At 49.0% G+C, this 24,994-nt stretch overlaps 2 protein-coding genes and 1 pseudogene across 8 annotated transcripts in view; 1 reads left to right on the top strand and 2 right to left on the bottom strand.

Annotated features, from left to right (window-relative positions):
- LOC311438093 (acyl-coenzyme A thioesterase 5 pseudogene) lies at nucleotides 1-4,546 on the bottom strand (annotated as a pseudogene). The gene is made up of 3 exons: nucleotides 4,046-4,546; nucleotides 1,072-1,274; nucleotides 1-582 (listed from the first exon to the last, which is right to left on the bottom strand). The product of its transcript is annotated as an acyl-coenzyme A thioesterase 5 pseudogene (transcript).
- A 4,196-nt stretch (nucleotides 4,547-8,742) lies between these two features.
- RIOX1 (ribosomal oxygenase 1) lies at nucleotides 8,743-10,577 on the bottom strand. The gene has a single exon (XM_084521010.1). The coding sequence runs from the start codon at nucleotides 10,560-10,562 to the stop codon at nucleotides 8,784-8,786; it is 1,779 nt and encodes a 592-aa protein (XP_084377136.1). The 5' UTR covers nucleotides 10,563-10,577; the 3' UTR covers nucleotides 8,743-8,783.
- A 6,312-nt stretch (nucleotides 10,578-16,889) lies between these two features.
- The window catches only part of NUMB (NUMB endocytic adaptor protein), a 95,650-nt gene continuing 87,545 nt past the window's right edge, over nucleotides 16,890-24,994 (top strand). For all 6 annotated transcript variants that reach the window (XM_084520052.1, XM_084520057.1, XM_084520060.1 and 3 more), the window contains exon 1: nucleotides 16,890-16,954. The gene's annotated coding sequence lies outside the window, so the exon portion shown is untranslated. The remainder of the gene's footprint in view (nucleotides 16,955-24,994) is intronic.

The following is a 24,994-nucleotide window of genomic DNA, read 5'->3' as shown; positions in this document are numbered from 1 at the left end:
TTACTTGTCATTTAAGTATTTGTGGAAAAAAGCCTGGATCTGTGGCCAGGCATGAACCTGTGCTTTAGAATAAGCCATGAGCTCCCCACCCAAGACTGCCCGCTTCTGAAAAACAGGGTGGTTTCCTATCGGGTACAAAGGGAAAAAGGGAGGGTCAAGGCAGTGCCCTACTCCAGGGTAAATGAGTATCTGAAAATTTTCCTTCCCTTGAGCCTGCAAATGCTTGCAGGTTTCAGTAGCAAAATACTCACTGTTGATAACATGGTCATCTTGACCAGCAATGAACAGTAAATGTGCCTCAGCTTTCTCTATTGGGATCAGGCTTTGGTTGCCAGGGACTTGAAAGGGGTCTAAAGGGGCATCAGAAAAATCAAGAACGTTGTCATCATAATGCTTATTATACTGTTGATTAATGGGCAAAGAGGGGATGATTTTATCCTTGTAGCTGAGAGGAATAATTGTATTGGCCACAGGGCCATTAATGGTAGCAACGGCTGTGATGTTCTTTAGGAAGGAAGCCATGGAGAGAGACAGATCACCTCCTTTGGAGAAACCGAGCAGGCCAATGCCAGGCCCCTTTACCTGGTGGACAGGAGAAAAAAAAAAAAAAAAAAAAAAAAAAGCATCAGTACTGAGCTGAAAAATACAACAGCTAATTACCGGAGGAGGATATTGTGTAATACTGATAGTTTACATGACAGTACAAAGGAGGGGATGGCAACAATTAGTTTTGTTTTTTTTTGCTGGACAAGTGCTAAACACCTGCCCTGAAGGAGGAGGGACATTAGGTGACAATTCACAAAGGCTCTCTCCTGCACAGCCTCCCCACCATGTTACATTTCAGCTGTCTCCTGTGAGATTGCTTTGTGATCTCTCTCCAGTGACCTTCCAGTGCATATCTGTTTGACCCTTCCAACTTTCTAGAGCTCAGACACCCAAACCCCTGCAGATGCCAGCCATGGAGCCAGGCAAGCATCCAGACACCTCCACAGAGATCACTCAGGTGAAGGGACAGACGCTCTGAAGAAGCAGTACTCCCTGGATCCCAGAGGACAGGGAGGGTGCTCCTACCTGTGGGTGCTGCAGCATGTAGTTCACTGCCTCTTCAAAATATTCCAGGTGGAGTTTGGTCACATCCTGGGGCAGATCCTCATAGTTGTAATAAGCCAGGGCCAGTGTGGCAAAGCCATGATTGGCCAGTAGGCTGGCTCTGGACTCACGAAGGCCTCCTCCAAGTCCATCTATGTCAATGATTCCTGGAAAGAGGTCCTCTCCTGGAACAGACAAGAGCAATATTGCCTGAAATGACTCATTTAAATGTTTCTCTGGTTTAGAATGCATCAAGCCAGGTACACAGTATGAACTGCAGAAGAGTGTATTTTATGTAAGGGACGTGACAAGTCACTCAGCTGTGTAGTGCTGGCAGATAAAAAAGTCTCTTCCTCTGCTGTTTGCATGCAGGTGACAGCACATCTACTGGCTTTACACAGACTGTGAGGATTCAAAGCAGTGGCTGTGTACCCCAGAGACCAGGACTGCAGCTGCCCGTACCCATGTCTCAGTTGCGTAGCAGAGCACTGTCGGCCTACACTGAACAAGCACAGAAAATGTCCTAAAAACGGGTCTCTTGAGACTGTATCCCATAACATCCTCATAGACAAGCTCAGGAAGTGTGGCCTAGATGAGGGGACAGTGAGGTGGATTGGCAGTTGGCTGGATGGCAGAGCTGAGGTGCAGTCTAGTTGGAGGCCTGTAGCTAGCGGTGTCCCCCAGGGGTCAGTACTGGGTCCGGTCTTGTTCAACTTTCTCATCAACGACCTGGACGATGGAACTGAGAGCGCCTTCAGCAATTTTGCTGATGACACAAAGCTGGGAGGAGTGGCTGATACCCCAGATGGCTGCGCTGCCATTCAGAGGGACCCTGACAGGCTGGAGGGTTGGGCCAAGGGGAACCTCATGAAGTTCAACAAGGGCCAGTGCAGGGTCCTGCACCTAGGGTGGAATAACCCCAAGCACCAGTACAGGCTGGGTGTAACCTGCTGGAGGGCAGCTCTGCAGAGAGGGACCTGGGAGTCCTGGTGGACAGCAGGCTGATCATAAGTCAGCAATGCGCCCTTGTGGCCAAGAAGGCCAATGGCAGCCTGGGCTGCATTTGGAAAAGTGTTGCCAGCAGGCCGGGGGAGGTGATCCTACCCCTCTACTCAGCCCTGGTGAGGCCTCACCTGGAGTACTGTGTCCAGTTCTGGGCTCCCCAGTACAAGAGGGACAGAGAACTACTGGAGCGAATCCAGAGGGCTAAGAAGATGGTTAGAGGACCGGAGTACCTGTTGTACGAGGAGAGGCTGAAAGAACTGGGCCTGTTTAGCCTGGAAAAGAGAAGACTGAGGGAGACCTCATTGATGTATATAAATATCTGAGGGGAGGGTGTCAAGAGGATGGAGCTGGTCTCTTTTCAGTTGTGCCCAGCAACAGGATGAGAGGCAACGGGCACAAACTGAAGCACAGGAGGTTTTGGCTCAATATGAGGGGGCACTTCTTTACTGTGAGGGTTAAAGAGCACTGGAACAGGTTCCCCAGAGAGGTTGTGGAGCATTCTTCTCTGGAGATATTCAAAACCCCCCTGGATGCCATTCTGTGCAATGTGCTCTAGGTGATCCTGCTTGGCAGGGGGGTTGGGCTAGATGATCTTCAGAGGTCGCTGCCACCCTCAGCCATTCTATGATTCTGTGATTCTGTCTGTGGCGGTGCTCAGGGGAGGCGGGACAGTGCTGTAGCAAAAGCTCTTTGGGCTCTCCATCTCTGTATGGCCTTAGGCTGTTTTCTGATTGGTATCCAACTTCTGAATCATAACATAGAGATGTCCTGTATGGAGAGCACTGCCAGGAATGGAAAATCATGACTGGGACATCTCAGTGCAGGACAATTTGAATGTGGTGAAATCACAGTGGGGAAATACATCTCCAAATGAAGCTGTGCAACAGAAATACTGAACATGCTTGCAGTCTTGTGAAGCTAAAGATTTGCTGTGGTGTCTGCGGGTTGAGAATAAACTCCTTCTACCCTGTGCCTAGGAAACAATTCAAAGAACCAGGGACTGCGGCAAGGGTCTATAATTTTAAAACACACCCTAGTTAAAGGAGCGGGTCTAAGGACCCTGAGAAAATGAGCCAGCATTTGATTTACTATAAGCATCTCAAGTGAAGGGAAGCTGGGAAGTTTGGATACAAAATGCATGCAAGTGGCTTCCTTCATCTCCTGGTCAGCAGGCAGGGGTAGAGGTGGAGCAGGGGAGGGAGTCCTGGCCACACTGCCGAGGGGGATGCTGAACATGAGAAATCAGCCATTCTGCACCATGGACTCCGGCAGGGAAGTCTCTGTTTAACTACTTAGCAGGTACTGCAGCCTGGTGGTGTTCCTGAGCACATCATACAGCTCAGAGAGGAAACCCCTTCTGAGAGCAATTAATGTTTGTCTTTTCCGTCTGGAAAGGTTTCTTCGCCATAAAAGTTCTTTAGCCCCTCCTCTTCTGCCTTTCACCTACTGAAGTTGTCCACAGAGCATATGTGCCAACAAAGGAACCTGAACATGGTGAATCGTGTTCACCATACAGTGGCTGCTGTGCAGGGAGAGACAGAAGATTCCCTCAAACCCTCCAGGAGGAGGACTGCCTGATTTTTCACATGGAGCCAGCTCTGGGCAACAAGGCAGGGCTGGCACAGAGCCTCTCTACACCACTCACTGCCTCAGCATCTCAGCCTCAGACACCTCCTGGCACACTCGCTGTTGCTTGCTGAGTGTTCCTCCACATTTGTGGCCTCAAGCTCTTGGAAAGATGGATTATTCCTCTGTCTGCAATCTTGTCTTGGCACCTGCATGGCCAGGTGAATGGGAACAATGGTCAGGCTGGTTACTGGGAGCAGCAGATAGGAGGAAGAGAGGATGGGGGCTTTCATGGGCTCCTCTTTATGCAGGTCATAGAACAGCTTGCACTGACTAAACATGATTCTTTTAGAAAAACAACAGGATGGCCACAGCCAGTACTCACCGGGGGGCAGGAAGAGCGTGGCCCGGATCCTCCCCTCTCGCACCGGCACCCTGCGCACCCCGTCCCGCAGGAACAGCCGCTCGTGCTCGGCCTGGGCCAGGAGCTGCCCGGGGGGGTCCCCATGGCCCTCCAACACCTCCAGCCGCAGGCGGAAGGGGGTCTGCACGTCCTTCTTCACCAGCCGCCAGAAGGGCTTGCGGGGCTGCAGAGCCCAGAGCAGCCCCATGGGCTCCAGGCCGCTGAAGCTGCCTCCCGGCAGCGCGGGGCAGCGGGCCAGGTCCAGCTCCCCGTCGTCCGCCGCCTGGTACCGGCCGTGGGCCTGGAAGAGCTCGCCCGCCTCGTCCCGCAAGGATGTCCGCAGCGTGACCTGCTGCCGCGGGCCCAGGCCCTGCACGGCGATGCCCAGCGGCTCGTCGAAGAGGCTGCGGGCGGCCGGCGAGAAGCGGATGCTGGCGGCCATGGAGGACAGGCTGCGGGTGGGGAGCCCACCGGGGATCCATGGGGGGCTGCAGCGCTGTGGGAGCAATGGCTTGGGGCCATGCCAGCAGTGTTGCCTCTTCCAGCAGTGGGAGCTCACTTGGCGCACAGAGAGGGCAGCGACCTGTCCCATGGCCCTGGATCGTTTCGCAGTGTCTACATGTGGGCTGGAGCTCCTTGTATAAATGCTGCTTCCCACCCACAGGGAGGAGAACGCTGGGCAGGGACTGCATGGGCCCACGCTGGGCTGGGAGATATCCAGGCTGCCTCAAGCTGTGGCTGCAGCCCTGTTGTCATCTCTGGCAGGGTGGTCTCAGTGCACTCAGTTCCTTGGCACTGCAGGAGCATTTCCAAGGGGCATCACCTCTGCCCAGGCACTTGTTGATCAGCAGTGTGCATATGTGCAGTGTTGGTAGTCCTCATAACCAGGGCTGTTTGTTGTTGCTCCTTGCAAGACCGGACCAAGAAGGAGGCTCAGCTGCAGACCTTCTCTCTATACTGAAGTTCTTCTCACAGGTTCTCACTTGCATCTCCCAAATTTGGCCAAGCAGCAGGTTCCCAACATGAAAGGTTACTGCTCTTCTGCATGCAGACCTGCATGTAATTGGCACCACAGACTGGGAGCATTTTGTCAGCTTGCTCTGCTACTCCAATGAGCTGCTGCCCCAGCAACATGATCCTGCACCCAACACAGCATCATCATGTGCAGCCAGCTGCAGGCATGGGGACAGTCTTGAGCCTTTCACCAGATGATAACATCTGGTGTGCCACTGCCACAGGGTTCCATCCTTCCCTTCATCCCTCCCACACTCCCACCTACTCTTCTCCCTCCCTTTCCCCCCTTCCAGCACCTTATTAGCAGAAGGGCGGGCCCATGGGTGTTGGCTGGACATGTTGGGAGCACTGATTACAAAATATACTAGGTAGGGAAGGGTGTTTCATTTGCTACTAATTCTCTTCTATCAGTTCTGATCTCTTTTATACAAGAGAGATTTTTCAATCCAAACACAAAGCTGCAGACGTACTTAAATCCTTTGGGAGGAGACTGAAGAAAGCAGAACAGCTTGGATGGCCAGAGCATATTCAGGCCAGAAGTGGAAGTTACCAGTCAGAGCATGTCCTTCCCGAGGGTAGGTGAACACAAGGCACAGAAGACACAGCTTTTCCAGAGGGAAAATCTCATTCCCAGCAGCCTGAGAGCTCTTAAGCTGGGACACCAGTATACTTCTAACATACCACATTGTGTACTTTTTGCAGTTTAGTTAGAGATGTTTCCATCTGAGATGAAGCATTCACTGTAAATGTGGTGAAATCTCTGTACCAAAGGGTGCATATGGCAGATGTTGATTTAATCTATGGGCCAAAGATGGTATCTATGTGGGGAGACCACAATTATGTGGAAAGTACGGACATTTATCTGGAGTTCACTGACCACCAGGGAGATAACAGCATATTGCATACGATGTGTTCAATTAAGATCAGTTCAAATGCTATTCCTTTTTTCAATGCCTGATTGAAAAAGATCAGGGAAATTACAGGAAATATGGACACAATTGTGCTGACAGCTGTGGGTAGGTGAAGCCATGTTATTGGGGCTATACTGATGCAGGTGTGAAAGAAAAACATTAATTCAATAATTGGAAAAGCACCTGTCAGGTCAGGTCCTTCAGACCTGGGTGTGCTTGCTGTTGGGGTAGAATAAAATATAGACCTCTTGCAAGCATCTTCCTGGCCACCTGAATGAGCTTTGTGAGCCTCATTCCGCATCTCAGAAGGCCAGGAGGTTCAAAATGGACTCTTTGTCACTGGGTTCAATGGTGAAAAGAAAGGTGTAACAAAGGGGAGGAGAACATGCCTAGCATTTTCTTTCTTTGAGATTGTAGACATTTTTTGTTTGTTTGATTGATTAACAAAAAACTTGCTTTTGCAGAAACAGCCTGACTACTAAGCTCTGCCTAGGCCTAGTGTCCCACCACTGAACAGGCTGTACCTGCCAACCCTGTCAGGCCAAATGCCACAGGGGTAGTTACCAAATAGCAAGTGCAAACACATGGCACAAGGTTCTTGATAACAATCTGCCTTCAGGCTTGCTGGTTGTTATCCTTGGGGAATAGACCCAGAGGAAGGCACAGCTGCAGTCCCCCTCCCTTGGATGTTGGTGGTATTGTACTGGTGCACCTGTGAGCAGAGGCTGACCAGAGAAATTTCAAATAAGCTAATGAAGTCAGGTCCCATGCAGATTATTTCCAGCTGATGTGGAAAGATTCAAATGCAAGAGTACACCAGACATCCTATGCTGGGGCTCAGGAAGCTTGCAAAGGAAATTTATGGAGCAGCTCAGGGATGTGTTAAATGGCAGGGCAACTTCACTGTTGCAAGGGAGAGATCAGTTTGTCACTAGGTCCTCATTAACATTTAGGCATCTCATTATTTTTCTCAGTGGAAGTCAGTGTGGTGATCCTGATCAGAAAATCATTGTACATTGAGTGTACACAGAACAGTTAACCTGAGCACAACCAGGCCTGTGCCACATTGTGCATAGAGCATGGCCTCCAGGCCTGTGCTGTGCTGCTGAAATCCTGTGGCCTCAGGATTAGCTCAGGAAACTTTTCATACCTGAGGAGCCTGTGTGCAGCTCCCAGTCGGTACTGGCAATCATGCCACCCATATGGCCTTGCCTTTATGGTAGGATCAGAGGATATCCTGAGTGGGAAGGGATCCAGAAGGATCATCGAATCCAACTCCTGGGTCCACGTGGGACCATCCAGAAATCAGGCCACATGTCTGAGAGCATTGTCCAAGCACTTATTGAACTCCAACAAGCTCAGTGCCATGACCACTGCCCTGGGCAGCCTGTTCCAGTGCCCAGCACCCTCTGGGTGAAGAACTTTTTCCAAATATCCAGCCTGACCCTCCCCTGTCACAGACTCATGCCATTCGCTCAGCTCCTCTAACTGGTCGCCAGAAAGCAGAGCTCAGTGCCTGCCCCTTCTCTCCCCTCATGAGGGAGCTGCAGGCCGCCATGAGGCCTCCCCTAAGCCTCTTCTCTGGGCTGAACAAACCAAGTGACTTCAGCTGCTCCTCATACATCTTGCCCTATAGATCCATCACCATCTTTGTAGCTCTCCTTTGGACACTCTCTAATAGTTTTGTCCTTCTTATTGGGGCACCCAAAACCGCATGCAGGACTTGAGGTGAGGCCACACCAGTGCAGAGTGGGACAATCCTTTCCCTTGACTAGCTAGCCATGCTGTGCTTGATGTACCCCAGGATACAGTTGGACCTTTTGTCTGCCAGGGCACACTGGTGACCCATATTCAACTTGGCATTGACCAGAAACCCCAGATCCCTTTCCGTAGGGCTGCTCTCCAGCCTTTCATCCCCCAGACCGTACATACAGCCAGGTACAGAATCTGGCACTTGCTCTTGTTAAATTTAACATCATTGGTGATTGCTCAGCTCTCTAATTTGCCGAGATCTCTCTGCAAGGCCTCTCTGTCCTCGAGAGGGAGTCAACAGCTCCTCCTAATACAGTATCGACAATGCAGCAAGTATCTTGTTAGATACTAACAGTGCAGCAAGTTCTCATGCACATGTTCCTGTTTGACTGTAGACATGATACCCAGAGCTGTATCCTTTTAAGAAAACTCTGTAATAGCTTGAATAACCAGCAGGGGAGTATCTCTGCTGTGGGCTATCTGCATGGCATGGTGCTTGTGAGTTGGAGTCCACTTTGATGCTCCACATCGAAAGGGAACTAAGATTGTGCTATTCTCTTCTCATAACATTAGCTCTAACAGCACTTTTAATGATACCTCACAGAGTCTAAGTGCCTTGCTTACCAGGATCATAAACACCCATCACCAAGTATGTCTGTATGTAATAAGAGTACTTCCCACAGTAGTGCAGGCTGCTTTACAATACTTGGTAAACACAGAAGATTTACAGATTGTAAAAAGTTCACTAGCTTCCTGAAGTTAGCTAGGATGCATATGGCTGGCAAAAGGGGAAATGAAAAAACAAAACAAAACAAATAAACAAAAAAAAAACCCTCTCCAGTCACTCAGCCATGCAGAGTTGCTTCTAGAGCAGATCCTTGTTTTAATAAGAACATTTGATTTTTCTGTCCAGGTCAAAGTCATTCTTCACTCAGATCAGATACTGCGATCAGACTGCTCATTCACGCCTAGTAGGTATAAAGTGAAAACAAGAGAGAATACTTTCTAAACAAATGTATGTTTATTTTGTACAAAAACAAGAGTTACACTTGCACCAGTGGTTTCTTAGTAGTCAGAATGCCCTTCTCAAACAGAAGTGTGGCTAAAGAAATCTTGTCGTCCAAGGTTCCACATGGGAGGGTATCCACAGTGACATGGTTTGGATAGGAAGACAGAAGAAATTCAATACTGTCTGTATACTCAGGATCTATCTCAAGGTACTTGGGTTCTTCCTTATGATACACTCTTGAATTTTCTGTTGTGTAGTACAGCATCACACCTGCTTCTTCATTGCACAACCTAATGATGCCATGTCGGAGGAGACGAACTTCTGTGTCTTTTGTTATTAGTATGTCAACATTGCGGGGACTTCCATCTTGCCACTGGGCCGGAAAGCCATACACGCTTAGCTGTTTTTCACTTTGGGTAAGCACTGGGGGGAGACAGTCATGAAGAAACGACTTGGCTCTCTGATCCACAGCAGCATCAATGGGTGCATAGTCAACAAGTTTCTTCATCAGTCTCTGCAGCTTCTCCACAAAGGCCGTTCGGCGAGTGTCAGCTGCATCGGAGTTGGCGACCCCCATGTACCCCAGGTAGCCCATGGGAAGCCCTTGCCGGTACTCAACATCCTCCTCCAGGGCCATCTGCAGGGCCGCCGGGAGGAGCTTCTCCAGGAGATCGCCCCAGGAATTCCTTTGGTAGGAGGACACCGTGATGTGGAGCGAGTGCGCGTCAGGCAGACAATCGCCCTGGTGGATAAAGCCCCGGGGAAAGTAGAGCAGGTCCCCAGCCTCCAGCACCACCTCCAGCACAGGCTTGCCGAGCTCAGCCTGCGTCAGGTTTGCGCTGGAGAACTGGGGCAGCACCTCAGTGTCTGTCCGGGGGCTGTAAACGCGCCAGTGCTTCTTCCCCTCCAGCTGCAGCACGAAGGCCTCGATGTCATCGTAGTGGGGGGCGAAGCCCTGGGTGCCTGGTGGCGTCAGGTAGGTGTTGGCCCCCGCCATGCTCCCGAAATACTCCTGCAGGACGGAGAGCAAGTGCCAGACTGTGCTGGAGAAGGCCTGGGGGTTGAGGAGCCGCAGGGAGCACCCGTTCTGGTAGAAGTCCCAGACGACGGCGGGCAGGGCCCGGCCCACGGGGTTGTGCGTCTCCCGCACCCCCTCGGCGTAGCTGGTCACGTCCAGGTGGGTCCCGAACTGCACCTCGCCGCTGCGCAGGATGGCGTCGAAGTCGGCCGTGGAGAACAGCCCCGCGTAGTACCCGGGGTCCCCCCGCCGCACCAGCAGCGGCGCCCGCTCCCAGTGCCGCCCCGCGAACTCGCCCGGCTCCACCGGCGCCACCAGCCAGCGGAACAGCTCCGCCGCCCGCCGCCGGCTGTCCTCCAGCAGCCCCAGCCGCCGCAGCAGCCCCGGCACGCCGCCGCCAACCGAGCTCGCCGCGGGGCCTCCCGGCGGCTTCCCCTCGGTGCTCCCACCCGGAGCCCGCACCCTCGGGGCGCCCGGGCTCGGCGCGGGGCCCCCCGGCGGCTTCTTCTCAGCGCTCCCGGGCGCTGCCTCGGCCCGCTCCACGCGGCCGGGCACGGCGGCGCTCGGCGGCGGTGGCGGCGCCGCGAGCTCGTGGCCGCCTCCTCCTCTCGCCGCGCCGCGCCTCGGCCGCGCCTTGGCCCGCCTGCCTCCCGCGGGCAGCGGCGTCCCGCGGCGGCGCCGCTCCAGCCGCTCGGCCCCCGCCGCCCGGCGGTACACCGAGAGCGCCGACAGCCGGCCCAGCCGCCGCCGCCGCTGCTGCTGCTGCTGCAGCTCCTCCGCGCCGCCCGCCGCCATCTCGGCCCGCCCCGCTGGGCCGCTTCCGCCGGGGTGGGCGCGGTGGCGCCGCCCGGCGCCGGTCCCCCCGTGGGGCCTCAGCCAGCCCGGTGCTGCCTAGGGCCCGGGAGGCTGCAGGGGCGGCTCGTTGTTCACAGGGTGGACCCTCGTGGTGCTGGGTACATGGTGCTCGGAGCTGACCTCTCCGAGGCTGCTGCTTCAGGCACTAGGCCATATTGGTGATTTCCTGATCAAGAACAAGCTTCAATAGGAGAAACTCACTGAGCAATACTCGTGTGAGAAACATCTCTGGTGGACTGACATCATTTGTGGGAATGGATTTTGCATGGGCATTTTACCTCCTGTTAGTCCAGAGCATGTAACTGGAGCAATTACCCGAGTGTGCTCAGGAAGCTTACGGTTTACAAAGGTGTTATTAACCTCTCGCAGATCTGAATATCAGCTTCATGCAGCTATGTATTTAACATAAAGTAAGCAGCTAATATTCACAAGGCACATGCAGATCTGTTGTGTGGACTACTTAGTGTAATGGGCCTAGGATACGGAGCTGGAAAGCCAGTCTTGGCCTCTTCCACCTTTAGCATTGCCAGGATTTCAGCCCCGACCTACACTTAGGTGGTACCAGGAGGCAGGAGCAGAAATCCCCAGCCGGGCCCAGTAAGGGTGCGCTCGGCTGCTCAGTCTTAACTGGAAACAGACACCTTACAGGTTTAAGATATTTTGGCTTGTCTTAAGATATCTTTGGATTGCAAGCCTCGTTTTAGAGGTGCGTGGACTACATTATTGCCTCCGGTTTAATTTCTTGAGCATTTTCGGCCTTGCCAGCAGGTGGCAGAGGCAGCCCGGCGCTCCCGCACAGCCGGCTCCTCCGCAGGGTGTTTGGGGAAGGCTGAAAGAGATGCCGGAATGGGCATGGGGAGGGTTCTTGGCAGGATTTCTGCTCTGGATGGGGTTTAAAATGAGAGGAAAGTGAAAGCAGGCTGTGTGTTCGTGTGTATCCTGGGAGAGAAGGAAGGGTGAGCTCTGCATTTCAAACCGTTCTTTGTTTCCCAAGGTTAAGCCCTGCTTACCAGAATAATCTTATCAGCTGAAACCGTTTCAGCAGAACTGGGCCCTAAACAAAACCAAGAGGCAGACGCTTTGAAATAGGGTAGAAATTCGACTATTGTATGCTTGAATTGCATGTAAGCATGGCTAAGTAGGCTTTGGGGGGAAAAAAGACCTTTGAAAACTCTGGACTTCTTCTGAGGTGTTATTTGTGTTACTGTTTAATTTACTCGAGTGCAACCGATTCTTAGACGCTGAGCGCTTGGTACAGAGCCTGGCCCGAGTTGCTCCGGAATATCTCTAATGAGTTCAGCAGTGCTGTCCTGGGTGTTTACCAGTACAGTGGGTTCAAAGTCCCACTCTGGGGCTCTGATCTTGGTACGAATGCCACTTTCTACCGCTGAAAGATAGATGACTGACACTGGATTTCTTGATGTATAACAAAGTCCCAAAGTGAAGGAGATGGTGGAAAATAATGGTGGTGAAATCTCTATAACAACAAAATGTTTCTTTTGACAGTTGAGCCTTTCCAATGGTAAAGGCTTTCATGAATAAAGAACATTGCTACTTTTCTGTGCCACACAAGAAAGGATTTTGACCTACGGCGCAAAGAGAGAGCTTTCATATCACTTACAGAGTACTCAGATGGTTTTCTAGGAATAGCCAAGAGGTTTACATGCTGTTTTCATTCACTGTCCGATATTTCAAGGGAATTTGTTGAAAAGAAAGTAGAGCGTCACATAAAACTCTTTAAATAAACAAAAGGAAAGTAGCACAGATCTCTGAATGATTAGGTGGTCCCCAGCTGCTGCTCACACAGACATAGTAGCAACTGGAGGCTCAATTAAATTTCTTAATTAGAATTTAGCACAAAGTTACTCAGATTTTATGAGCATATAAGCTGCATTGCCAAGAGCCACACACATTTTATTTAAGAGGATATAAAAAATGTGGTGAGTACAACTTATAAAAGAGCCACAAGTGACTTCAGAAGAAATAAGTAAATGGCACCTCAAAGAGGTGCAGGGCTTATTTGATATTTTAACCTTTTTCCACTCATGGTTCAAGGAATTGAAATCTTGGGTTTAAAGAACAGCTTGTATAAGGCATGATCCTGCAAAGCTATGAGCAATATTCACTAAGGAGCGGAAAGGGCAAAATTATTTGCACAATTGGGCCTAATCCACATTTTTTACTTCTCTGTATATTGGATGCTCAATTGTTCACCATTGTGCAAGCTGCCCAGCACATTCTCTTAGTTCCTGAAAAACCACTAATGTAAAACGGTCACTTTTAGAAAGTTAAACTAGGTTTAATCCTTTTTCTCATGATTACTTTGCTGGCAGCCTTCCTTTCGCAGTGTCAGTTTTGTTCTTGTGCCAAAAGCAATACCCGGTAAGGAAAAGGAACATTTCAAGCCTTTGCTAACAGGTTTCCTCAGCTTAGAGCCCTGAGAGTCTTTCTCATACAGCCCAGTGACATCCAGGATGTCATCACTGGAAGGACACTGGGCAGGATTGTGAAGCCTGCTCCTCTTTGTGAAAGCTATAAAGTTCACTGCCAGATAACAAGACTAAAAGCTAATTCAGGAACTGTTTCTCAAGAGCTATCCTCTGGCCCCCTCATCAGAGTGAATGCACTCACTCACTGAAGCATCTCTTGGCAGAGTTTTTGGCCTGTCTCCAGCTGTTTCTCTCTTCTCAGTGATTTTCTTATTCAGTGACTGGTTGTAGTCTTTAATCCTGGTTATCTGGCACACAGAGCCCCACTGAGAAAATAAGCCGTTCCTGCCATGCAAAAGTCCAATTAAAACAAATTCATAAAAATAATAATTACAAGGTCCAGGCTCCCCTGTGAAATTATCTTTTTGGAGGAATTGGAAGCACAGACATTTCCTCTTGTCCTACGTGACACTAAAATACACGTTCTGTAACTTGGAGCTGAAATTACATAAAATATTTGAGTAGGACCCTTGACTGAGCTGTCACCTCATGCCCACTGTAATCGCAGGGTTTACTTTGTAGGCATTTCAAAAGTAATTTTATGAGGGGTTCTTAATATATGTCATCTAGCATTTGGTAGCACTGAGCAGATACCATCTGCAGTGACTCCGTAGGCAGTGACTAACCACAAAGCTGCAGACACCACGGCTCCAGTCTTCTTGCTTTTCAGCAGAAGGAGAGAGGTAAATGGCCATGAAAATCCACATCATAAAACGAAAGCAAAAAGAATCCGAGTGAAGTGCGTGCCCTGTAAGATTGCTCACATACTGACAATTAAGACAGAAGGTACAGTCAGGCTGTTGCGCATGCATTGTGTATCTGGTGATAGAGAATATGCTTTTGATATGCAGAGATGGCTCTTGACAGGCTGTTTGGGTGAGGCTTTTCCAGGGCAGAAGGATTGTAAAGGATTCTTTCTATTCATATCCTTTCTGTATTAATTATGGCAACTGCACAGCTTTGCTCATTAACTACATGCATGCCATCTATTTCAAAATGAACACGTAGCAGTTCTGACATATAGCTGTGACATTCAGCATTTGGTTCTTGAGTGCGTTTCTCCTTTTCAGAGGTGTTGCAAAAGACTTTCTCCTTTCCTGGTAAGTGGGCAAAAAATCTGTCTACACTGTGTTTTTTTCTGAAGTACTCTGAAATCGCTTGCTCACCTCTGACGCAGCATATCAGATGGAAATATCTGTTCAAACAGGATGTCTTGGTTTAGCAACCATATTGTTCAGGTTTGCTCAGAGCATGACAGCAGAAAGCCTACGTAGTACTTATGTATTTGTTTCCTGTAGTAGATTTGTGTAGCTACTAGAGGCTACTAGAGGCACATTTTTGAAACATTTTTTAACATTTTCAGAGCTCATCCACACACACAAGCTCTCACATTCTACCTCAATTGTCAAAAAGATGGAATTCCTCTGGGGTGAGCACAGTTACAGCAGCATAAAAATGCTTATGTTGTAGCATTTATACTGGTATGGCTTGTTCCTAGAAGGGATAGTATTACAGTGTGATTAGAGAAGGGAGATTTAATCACTAACATTGTTTTAGATAGCCAATAGGAAAGAATGATGTTAAGCCTCCGGGTACCTGCACTGAGGATTTGGAGTTTGTATTAGCATGAGTGCGCGTGTAATGTACTCTCAGGTCCTTAGGGGATGGCATACTATCCTACTGTCCTGGTGAGACCAGAAAGGATCTCTTGTCTAAGACAGCACCAGTGACAGGAGCATGTGGGCAACACATAAACAGCCAGGTCCATTAATCCAGCATATTACCCTTGGAGCTCTCTTCTCTTAAAAGGTGGAAAAGGGGCAAGGGCTGGATATCTTGGGTGTGCTATGAAGTCTCTCCCAGTGCTCCATTATTCATCAGGATTAAAGAACCTTGAAGCTTTGCTTCCAATATCAGGCCTTGGAGAATTCATTTGCCTCCTCTCATGGAAACTCTCCGCAGGAAGACTGACTACACAGAACGCGCCCCGCGGATGAGCGTGGCGAATGGGCAGTTTGCTGTGTTGCATGCTCAGTTTGTTCAGTTAGGTGACCTCTAGGGTCACGGTCCTTTTCCTTTCCCACCACAACCCCCTTTCCCTTTGGTTCCCAATGACTACATGGGGAGTTACGGAGATACAAATAGCCCAGCAGAGAAGTGGTAATAGCAACAAATGAATAAACAAATTTCACAAATATATATAGCTTTCACAAATATTTGTGAAAGCTATATATAGCTGAAGCATGTATTAGAATTTCATTTACAATAGCGTGTCCTTACCCACCCTCAAATCCTCACTTGGAAGCAGAGCATCTTTATAATACAAAGATTGTTGCTTGGAAATTAAGGCTTAAGGCACCATGTTTTATCAAAAATTTACTCAAAAATATGGAGATTATGAATAAGATGAAGAGTGAAACCAAAGATATTGGGCATGCAACATACTAAGATCTATGCCAGGTCAGAAATGACTCTGGGTTTCATAACAACAGAAGAAAACTCAGGACTGGTAGAAATATCTGTCTAGTTATTTTGGAAGATTGGCTCCAGCATAACTGTGTTGTGCTGGTGGCTGAGAGCAGCACTCAGAAGCAGCTGTGAGAAGGAGGGCAGCTATCTGCTTTGGGTTTGCTTTCCAAGTGACATGTAGAGACGTAAAAAAATAAAGAAAAAAAAAAAGTAAGTAAAGTAAGTTCTTGTGTTTTCTTCTTAATTTAATCCTTGAACATGCAGGGATCTGGGGGGGATGGAGCATCGCTCTGATAGTTGGGGTTTGTGCCAGCCTCCTGCTTCTGCCCCAGCACCTCCATGTGAGCTCGGTAGCTGACCTTGTGGGCGATGTTGCGACATGACCACAGCTTCCAGTTCCCGTATGTGCTGGGTGACACTCGGCCTTTGTTGTTCTGTCCCTTTGCTTGGTTTAGACAAAGAGGCGTAAGGGGTTATGAGTCTATGAGTCTATGGGTATGGTGCACGCAGGGAGAAGGTGACGAGGATAAAGACACAGAGAAACCTTATGTAATTTTTTGCATTTCAACTTCCTGATTTGACTTATTCATTTTATTTTTCAGCCCTGCCCTGAGCAGGGCTCTGGCCTGCATTCCGGCTGAAAGCGCTGCTCGGAAGCCCGCTGAGCGCCGCGGGGCACACGGCTGGCGGCGGGCGAGCTGCTGCAGCACCTGGCGCTGCCCCCGCCCGGCCTGCTCCGGCTCCGGCTCCGGGACCTCGGGCTCCGGGCACGGGGGTGGACGTGTGACCGAGCGGCCGCAGCTGCGGGAGGATCCCCGGGGGCCAGAGGCGTCGCCCCGGGCCCCCGCTGTGGTAACGGAGCGGCCCCGGGCACCGCGGCGTGGGGGCGACCACCGGGGCCGGGCGGGCTCCGCGGGCGGCCCCCGGGCCCGGGGCGCGGTTTCTGGCCGGACCCCGCCGCTGCCGGCCCCCGCGCCCCGCGGCCGCCCCCGCCCCACCGCAGCCTAAGCCCGAGCGGAGGGGGGGCGGGCCCACCGCGTCAGCTGGCAGCTCCCGCAGCCAATCGCAGCGCTCTCCTTCGGCCCCTTCCCCCAATCAGGAGCGGCCGCTGGAGAGTGGGGGCGCCAAAGCCTCGGAGTGAATAAAACACCGGGGGCCCGTGGGCGGGGGGGGAGGCGGGCTCGGCGCTCGGACGAGCAGCTGGGCGCACCAATCGGCGGGCAGAGCGGCGGGGAGGGCGGCCAATGGGGGCGCGGGGATGGGCGGGGGCGGGTGCAGCAGCAGCAGCAGCGGCGGGGCCGGGGGGGGGGCGGCGGCGGCGGCGCTGCTCGGTGGCGGAGGGCGGCGGCTGAAGAGGCGGCGGCGGGCGAGCAGGTGAGCGCCGCCGGGCCGGGCTGGGCCGAGCCGAACCGAGCTGAGCCGCGTTGGGCCGGGCAGGGCAGAGCCGGCGGGGGGCGATGCCTCAGGTGGGGGGGAACCGGGGGAGAACCGGGGGGCGCCGCCCGGTCCCCGCCCCGCTGCAGGGGGCGGCGGGGAGCGCCCGGGTGGGGCCCCGCGGGGCGGCACAGGTGGGGCCGGGCCGCTGCCGAGCCCCCGCGGCGCTTCCGGGGCTGCCCCGGGACCCCCCCCCGGGGCTGCGGGGTCCCCGCTGGGCGCTGCGGCTCCCCCCGGGCCCGGGTTTCATTTATGGAACGTGCCGGGAGCGCCCCGGAACGGGGCCCGGGGGCTCCGGGGGGCTCGGGGGGGGCTGTGCCGGGAGCCTGCCCTGCCCCGGTTGTGCCCCGTGCGCCTGGGCTGAGCCGTCAGGGCTGGGAGATGCTCCCGGCCCCGAACAATGTCCGATTGTCGCCCCGGCTCGGTTTTTCTGGTGGTTTTCCCTCATTTTTTCGGTCTTCCTGCCTCGCCGGCGAGGCTGCTGAATGAGAGGGTAAAATGGAAGGCGCAGTCATGCTGCTTGGCCATAATACTACTCCGGCCGCGGCTCGTAGCGAAAAGGGTAAATATTGAAATGGGTTCCTGACTCATCGCTGCTGGTTGACTTATTGATCCGTGGTTACTGCTGAAATGGGCTCTATGCTGATGCAGAAGTTAATTGTTGCCATAGAGAAACGGTATTGTTTTTCGGCTCATTAGTGTGGGTTTTCCATTTCTTCATCTCTTGGCAATCCTCGCTGGACGTGCTGCTTTTTCTTCCCCCTAGTGAAAATCTCACGGAGGAAATAAAAGATGATGCGAGTAAAGTCCAAAAAAATGAGTCCGTGTTCATCCTTGTTGGTGATTCTCTAATTGTTTTCATAGCTGGAGTTATCCTACAGCAAGCTCTGTTTCATCTGTAATTCCATAAAGCCCTGGTTTTAAGCCTCAGCAAAACTTTGATTTGTGGAGCTCTAAGCAGAACACCTCAAAGAAGTTTTTTTCCCTAAAGCTTAAATAAGAGATGCAATTCAAATCAAACATCTATTATGCTTATTAGCTGTCTTTTTTTTTTTCTTTTTCCCAGCCTGGGAATTACTTCCCTGCATTTATTACTTCTCTTAAACGTGTGGAAGCTGAAGGTGCGTGTAAACCAGACAGTAGACAAGTTTATCTTCTTACTCTGGTGCTGTTAAACCTTCTGGTATTGTGCTAGTACCTGGCAGCATTATGTATTTAGGAAGAAGAAAAACAGCCCGACGAGCCATGTTGGGCTCTCAAAACTCCCAAGACTTGCCAGCGCTATATTTTGTAGCATGATACAGCTACCTGGTGCTGGAATGATCTTTACACACTTTTCTTTCCTACCAGAATGAGAGTGGCAGGTTTAAAAACTTGCGGAAATAAAAGTCAGTCCAAAAGTGCTTGCCTCCCCAGTAACGGGCTAGGAGAAATACAAATGTTGTGAGGTTTTAGTTGCATGTTCTTAACAGCCTGTTACAGCACTGTACAGGATTCTTCAATTCTGCCTGTAGCTGCTTTTATTCCACCGCTAATATTGGTGGAGCTGCATAATATTTAAAAACCAGCATTTTTTCCTAATGCAATAAAAAAGTATATCTCCTGCACTCTAGGAAAGCTGTTCTACAGCATCTCTACGGTGAGAGATTCTTGTAGCAGCCTAAGCTCATGTATTTGGTAACTTTTGGGGTCCTACTGTGCTTATTGCACTCACCTGACACTCTGACCTTGTTTGCTTTTAATTTAGGGAGGGATTAAACATTATTTATTCTGCTTGTTTATCAAGCAAGCATGGTTTAAGCTAATATGGAACTGTGGCTTTAGTCTTGCTTTTGGAGTCTGTAATGACTGGTGAATGCATTAAAATAACAGATACTTCTTCAGTCCAGGGATCTGGATGTTTAATAACTGAAATTAGAGCACATTGTCTTTCTTTTTCTGCAGAACACAAAGTGTAAAGTCAATCAAGCTGAGACTTTAACATGTCCTCCACAGCCATGTTACTGCACTACCAGCAGAGCAGCTTTGATTTCTCTGGCAATGCTTTCCCCCAAAAGAGCTATTATTCTCTGTCACTCCCTCTTTGCTGATCCAGCTGAGAATGGTGGTACAGAAAATATTGAACTTGAGTTGGATCGACTGCCTGAACTGGCTGGCTTTGTGGCTATGCAAACGTTACTGCTCGTGCAGGAGAAGGAGGCTGTGACCACTCTTCTCTTAGTTTTGCCTAAGCTTGTCAAGATCTTGGCAGTTTACGCTGGGGCTGCAGTGGTACTGCCTCCTCCTTGCCTATGCATCTTCCCCTGCTGGCACGGCAGTCTTTGCAGCCGTGAGTTAATGTCAGGGAGTTACAGGGCTGGTGTAATGAATTACTTTTTTGCTTTGTTAGGTTTTGGCTGGATCGTGTTTCTGAACTGGCTGCCCATTGAGTGGGTGAGGAATAGGGTGGGAGATGGGGCCGTAGTAGTTCTGACTTAAATTTGCTTGAGCTTCTCTGGAACTGTACCTTTCCATCAAATGCTTTGGGTTAACAAAGACCTCTAGGAAGCTGTTTTGTGTTGGCTTGGCTGGTAAAAAGTCAAATTTGAGTGTTCTACCGTTTTTCTCAGCTGACATGTTGGTGTGGGTGGTGACAGTAGCGAGGGGAGGATGAGGAGCTAGGGCCAGGCTGAGGGCAGTAACCTTGGACTGACACAGCCGTGTCTGGAAGAGGAAGTTTGTTCTCACCTTAATTGTGGCATCCATCAAATACCCTTTTTGCACTGATACTGTTTTCAGCATGCACTTAAAGCAGATGTTGCATCAGAAACAAGAAAACTTTCGTAACAAACAAGATCAGGAGGATTATTCCGCTGTGCGGTAGGCAGTGCTCTTTTTTCACTGTCATTGATTGAGACTTGAGCTGATAAACTCGCAAACGTTGATAGGCTGCCATCAGTGTGGAAGTACAAATGGCATCGTGTCACGTGAAAGCGCAGTTACACATTCATCCAGAGTCCTTTCAACTGAGTTGGAAGAGATGCATCCATGAAAACCTGAACTGCTCCGTTCGGCGCTTGTCTTTACAGAGTAATTCGGTGTGGAGCCGTGATGTTCTGCAGTGCTCACAGCTGATGTTTCTGGAGAGTGATTTACACGCCTTCTCTTGGTGCAGGGTTGTGACTGGAAGTGTGGCAGGACAAACGATTTGTGTATGAGCCCAAAGCAGGAGTAGGGCTGTCAGAATGTGAAAGTACTCTTGGGGAAAATGTGCAGCCGTGTCAGAGTTTGGGGGGCAGAAACAACTCCTTGGCTTCCTTGAGTGCTCAATCCGTAGGGTTCTTGGGTTTTGATGTTGAAGGCAGAGCCAAAGTTCTTTGCCTTCTAAGTGAAATGCTGGTGTCAAATACAGTGTTTTAAATCTTGGACCGAGCTGTCTGGAATTTTTTCTGGTTACTTTTCCTTTTCTAGGAAGCAACAATCTGGAAATTCCTGATGAATTGGGTTGTAAACAATACTCTCTAATAAACTCCCAGGGCATACATAAAGATTAATCAGAGCTGCTTTTTGTAGGTACTTAGTCATTGGCTTGGGCTTCTTTATTGGGCACAGATCTAGAACTACGAGTACTATGGAGGCTCTTAAGAGAAAAACGTATACTGATGCGCTTGGCCAGAACCACTTCTACCATATTTTAACCATACTTGATCTGAATGTGACCACTTCTATTCAGTTTATTTTTTCCAAGGGAAAAAACAAAAACAAATGTTAAGGGTCCCTCTTCTACTTCTAACATTGTTTAAACTTGATTAGCACTGTTCTAGACGGTGACTGGGCTTCACTCTTAACAGGGAACTGATTTTTAGTGTTGTTTTTTTTTTTTAAAGTTAATTTCTGTAACCTGCTAAGACCAGAGATGCTCTGACTCTCCTGAGGCTGTGCTGCTTGCTGAGGGGCAGAACTGAGCATCTAAGTGCCAAACTCCTAGTTACTCAGTTTACCTTGCAAGCCAGTGCTTCGTGGCTGCTTCTCTTGAGTCTTTGGTTAGCTAATGTCTTTGTGCATTGATCTAAGACTTGGAGTGAGGATAGTCTGCTTTCAAAGGCATTAATTCATCAACTGTTAAAGATCTGTGGAGGCATGGGAGTTAGTTCCTGGTACAGAGGAATGACACAAATTAAGCTTGGTTCCCAGCTGAGGTAGGCCAGGCCTCACTTTTTAGTAACTAACGGTAAAAGCATTGGGCTTGTATTTTACTTTGTATGCATGGTATGAGAGGAAAGAAAGCATGTACCTTCCTTCTAATGTGTTTAACAGAAATCATCTCATCTTGTTCTTGGATTTTTTTCTGGAACTTGGTAGCATTCAAAGAGTTTGAAGCAAATTGCCAAATACCATGGTCCCTAGAAACTTCATTACTGGCTTTCCTTTTTCCTCTAATGTGTGTTTCTTTCTCGAGGTAATAACCTAAATTCTGTGGAGAATAGTCACTGGATACTCTTTGTCATAAAAACAACAGTTGGTCCTTGGATTGTACAGGCCGCTGTGGTGCCACGGAGCCGTACAGGCTCTGTGCTGGGGATGCAACCAGGCAGTGCCTCAGTACTGAGAGGAGCCATGTATTTTGCAGCCTTTTCCCCTGGTGTGGATGGCTTTACTAACATATTTTTGTAAAGCAAGTACTTTTTTTTTTTTTTAATTTTTTTAAGGCTGGTTGCTGTCAAAGCTTGCTTCATTTGATCTTTCTGCTGCCTGTTTTTTGTTTACGATGAGAAGGGATCCTGTTTGTACAAAGCCTGCGAGGCTTAACTTGGTCTAAAATGCCTGAGAGAGAAGTTACTCATGATCAGGGTGGTGGTAGGCATGGTTCAGTGGTCTGTGCTTGATGCAGAGTCCTTCATGGATCTTCCCAGTGTTCCCCATCCATGCAGTCTGCCTCTGCATTGGGTTGCCCCTGTCAGGTTCAAGCCCATCACCGCTGTCCAGTCCCTTCACCCAGCTGGATGCATCATGTCTAAGAAGTAGTCTGCTCGAGGACCTCACACAGACAAGCTGTTACACATTTCTGTGATACTGGCTTTGCTTTTCAGGTTTGGGCAGATAATTACCAATATGGGGGATTTTCTGGATTTCCTTCCCCCAAAAGCAAATTATCAGTCGTCTTGTTAATGGTTAGAGGTAATTGTTCACTATCTTCTCTTAATAGCCCTTGAGCATTATCACAGGTTAATATTAAATGTGCAGTTCTGTTTGGGGCCATAAATTTTGGTGTTTTTTGCATGGGTTAACATATCTACATGAAAAACATGTGTTATCCTGTGTTTTTTTTAACTGGATTTCCATGGGGTGGCTTCAAAAGTGCCATGACGTTTGTGTTTATAGTATTTACGTATTAGAATTGCTGTTTTCTTGAATTGCATGATTTTTTTTTCTGAGGCAATTTGTTAATTTAAAGGTACATTTCAACTGTGCTATGCATGGATTTTCCTATGTAAAGAAAGGGGCCTGTAAAAAGCCATTCAGCCTGGGCAAGTGGTCAGCCCCGGGTGTTTCTTGGTAGCAGAAAGTGCAAGGGAGGGAAGGATTGCAATTTAATCAGCCTACATCTTTTTTGTCCAGATAGTTATCCATATCCTTCCATAAAACGCTTGTTTTAAAAGAGACTTTTTGTATTTGATCATATATTAGTCATCTAAGCATTGTTTTAATTTAATACATGCAATTGGTGAATAGACGGGAGTGTCTGAATTCTCTGGAAAACCCCATGGCTGCCTTTTGGTTCAGGGCATGGTGTTAAGATAAAATCTGAGCTGCTTATCGTTTCATTTACATGTCTGCTATAGGGTTAGGCAGAGTTAATTTTCTCTTTAGGTTTTGTTTAGGCAAACTGTGACTAGCTGGATGAGGTGGTCTAGGGACTTCTCTACCCATTTGTAGTGAATGGCACAGTCACTGCTTTAGGGCATTCCTGTGCTGGCCCCAGGAAGGGTGCAGTGGTGCATCAACAACTTCTAGGTTTTCTCTTGGCCTTTTACCAACCTGAATGCTCTCTCTCTGATTTTCATAAGCAGTGCTCAGTCTGAGAGCCTTCCGAATAAGGTCACTGTTATTTTTTCCACAATAGTGTGATACTGAAGTTCGTGATTGTTCAAAGACACTAAAGGAGAGCTTGAAAGGTTAGTTTGGCACAAATTTGAACAGCCAAAATATTTATATATTTCTTTGTTGTCCTGTGAGGTAGCATATGCCTCTTTAAAAAGGTGTGTGCTTAGTACTGGGTGAAAGTTTTCCTCATTTTTTGAAGTACAGAATTTGTACCTCAGAAATGACTATTTTTGCTCAAATGCACAATCTTAGCTAGCCATTGATACAGACATAATGCCCTTTCATGTTGGTTACCTTGTGTTTCAGACACAGTCTTGTATTTCAGTTGTATTTTCAGTCGTGCTAACTTATTATCTGTGTAATGGACATCATTCACTTTGCATGTGAGAGTTTGTTCTCAACATAATTGCATTCAGATAGTGTTTTCAGTATCTTGCCTGTGCACAAACTAGGAATATAATTTGGGCTGGAAAAATCCATGTGGCTTGTCTGCCTACAGGATTTGTTAAAATTAAGCTAAGGACCCAATTCTGCAAATCTTACAGAGTAAACAGTATTCGTCATTCAAGTGGGGGAAAAAAAAATTGGCTCCAGCATGTGGCAATTTAGCAGTTGTTAAATTAGTGTTTTAATGCTGTAGGTTTAGGTCCTCCCTCTTTCTGTTCGAGGCAGGCAGAGCTGAGGTATAGAGATGCAGTGAACACGGTGAGGTAATGTGAACTGTGGAAGCGTTATTCTTGTTTTAAAAATACTAAGGGTAATGAAGATGATGATCTAATTTATTTATGAAATCTAGGGCAAAAAATCTGAGTCAGTCTTAATTTCCTTATTCCTCAATTTCCTGTCTTAATTTCTTAATAATGAACTGCAATGCTTTGCTGTGAACGAGCATGTTCACTTGGTTGGAAAGAAGTTTTCTGCAGAACGGCTTGCCGTCTCTTATTAGATGTTGTCTCTGATCTGCGGGAATTTGGTTGATTGGATGGTTTATTGCTCTTTTTCTTCCCATGTTTCAGAAGAAAATATTTTAGCCATGTAGAGGTAGGAAGCTTTTTGGAAATACGATGTATCCTGGAGTGGTCCAAGATGCTGGATTGTCACTGATCTCCCGTCTTGCTTGATGATGGCTAACCTTCTTGCACTGCTCAGTTGCAGTTCAGGATCCCAGGACTGTTTGGAGTGTATATTCCTTCCTTGAATTGGTTCTTGCCCAGAATGGTTCTCTATTCTTGCAGCCTGGCTTGTTTTCCAGACCGGTATTATTGGGTGGTTAGTTGTCACTCAGCTCCTCAGGTAAGGCCCTGACGAAATAGTAAGGATCCACACTGGGTTGTCACCTCATGCATTTGAGATCTAGGAGCTCAGCTTGACAAAAAGTATTTTTTTCCATGTTTGTTTTCAACAGGATCAGTTCCCTTTTTCTGCTTCTGCAAGCATTAGAACTGGAGCTTTGGGTGGGGGAGCAAGAACAGAGGGGCTGTGCTGTTGTTAAAAGGAAGTGACATGGATCCGGTGCGTGCTGCCAATGAGGCTGTGAGCTAGTTTGTTCTGGAAGTGGTCCTGCCTGCGTGCCTCACCCTCACAAGGGTCCACCTGAGGTGAAGATTGTGCATTTGGGAGCTCTTTACATGGAGTTTCTTCTAGATGCATAAAGGATCTCTGCATAGGTGAGAGGCCACCAATAACTTGGTACAGGTGCCTCTTCAGTAAAGAGGGGTCTGTAGCTCTGGTCTTATGAGCAGTCAGCTATGGGTTGTCTTGCTGTAGGAAATGTGTTTGTATGATGAGAACACAACTCATAAATGAGATGAGGTCTCAAATCCATCCATGAATGTAGATCTTGTCATTACTACACCATTATCTTCCTTTATGCTTCCAGTAGATGGCAAGATGTTA

Source organism: Aythya ferina (genome assembly GCF_964211825.1).
Source record: "Aythya ferina genome assembly, chromosome: 5".
In the NCBI taxonomy this organism is placed as follows: Eukaryota; Metazoa; Chordata; class Aves; order Anseriformes; family Anatidae; genus Aythya; species Aythya ferina.
Note: the sequence above shows the minus strand (reverse complement) of the source record. Positions and strands in the feature narration are given on the sequence as shown.

What these genes read in the sequence shown, in the direction of transcription:
- RIOX1 (XM_084521010.1), bottom strand. Translation starts at nt 10,562, where the DNA reads ATGGCGGCGGGCGGCGCGGAGGAGCTGCAGCAGCAGCAGCAGCGGCGG.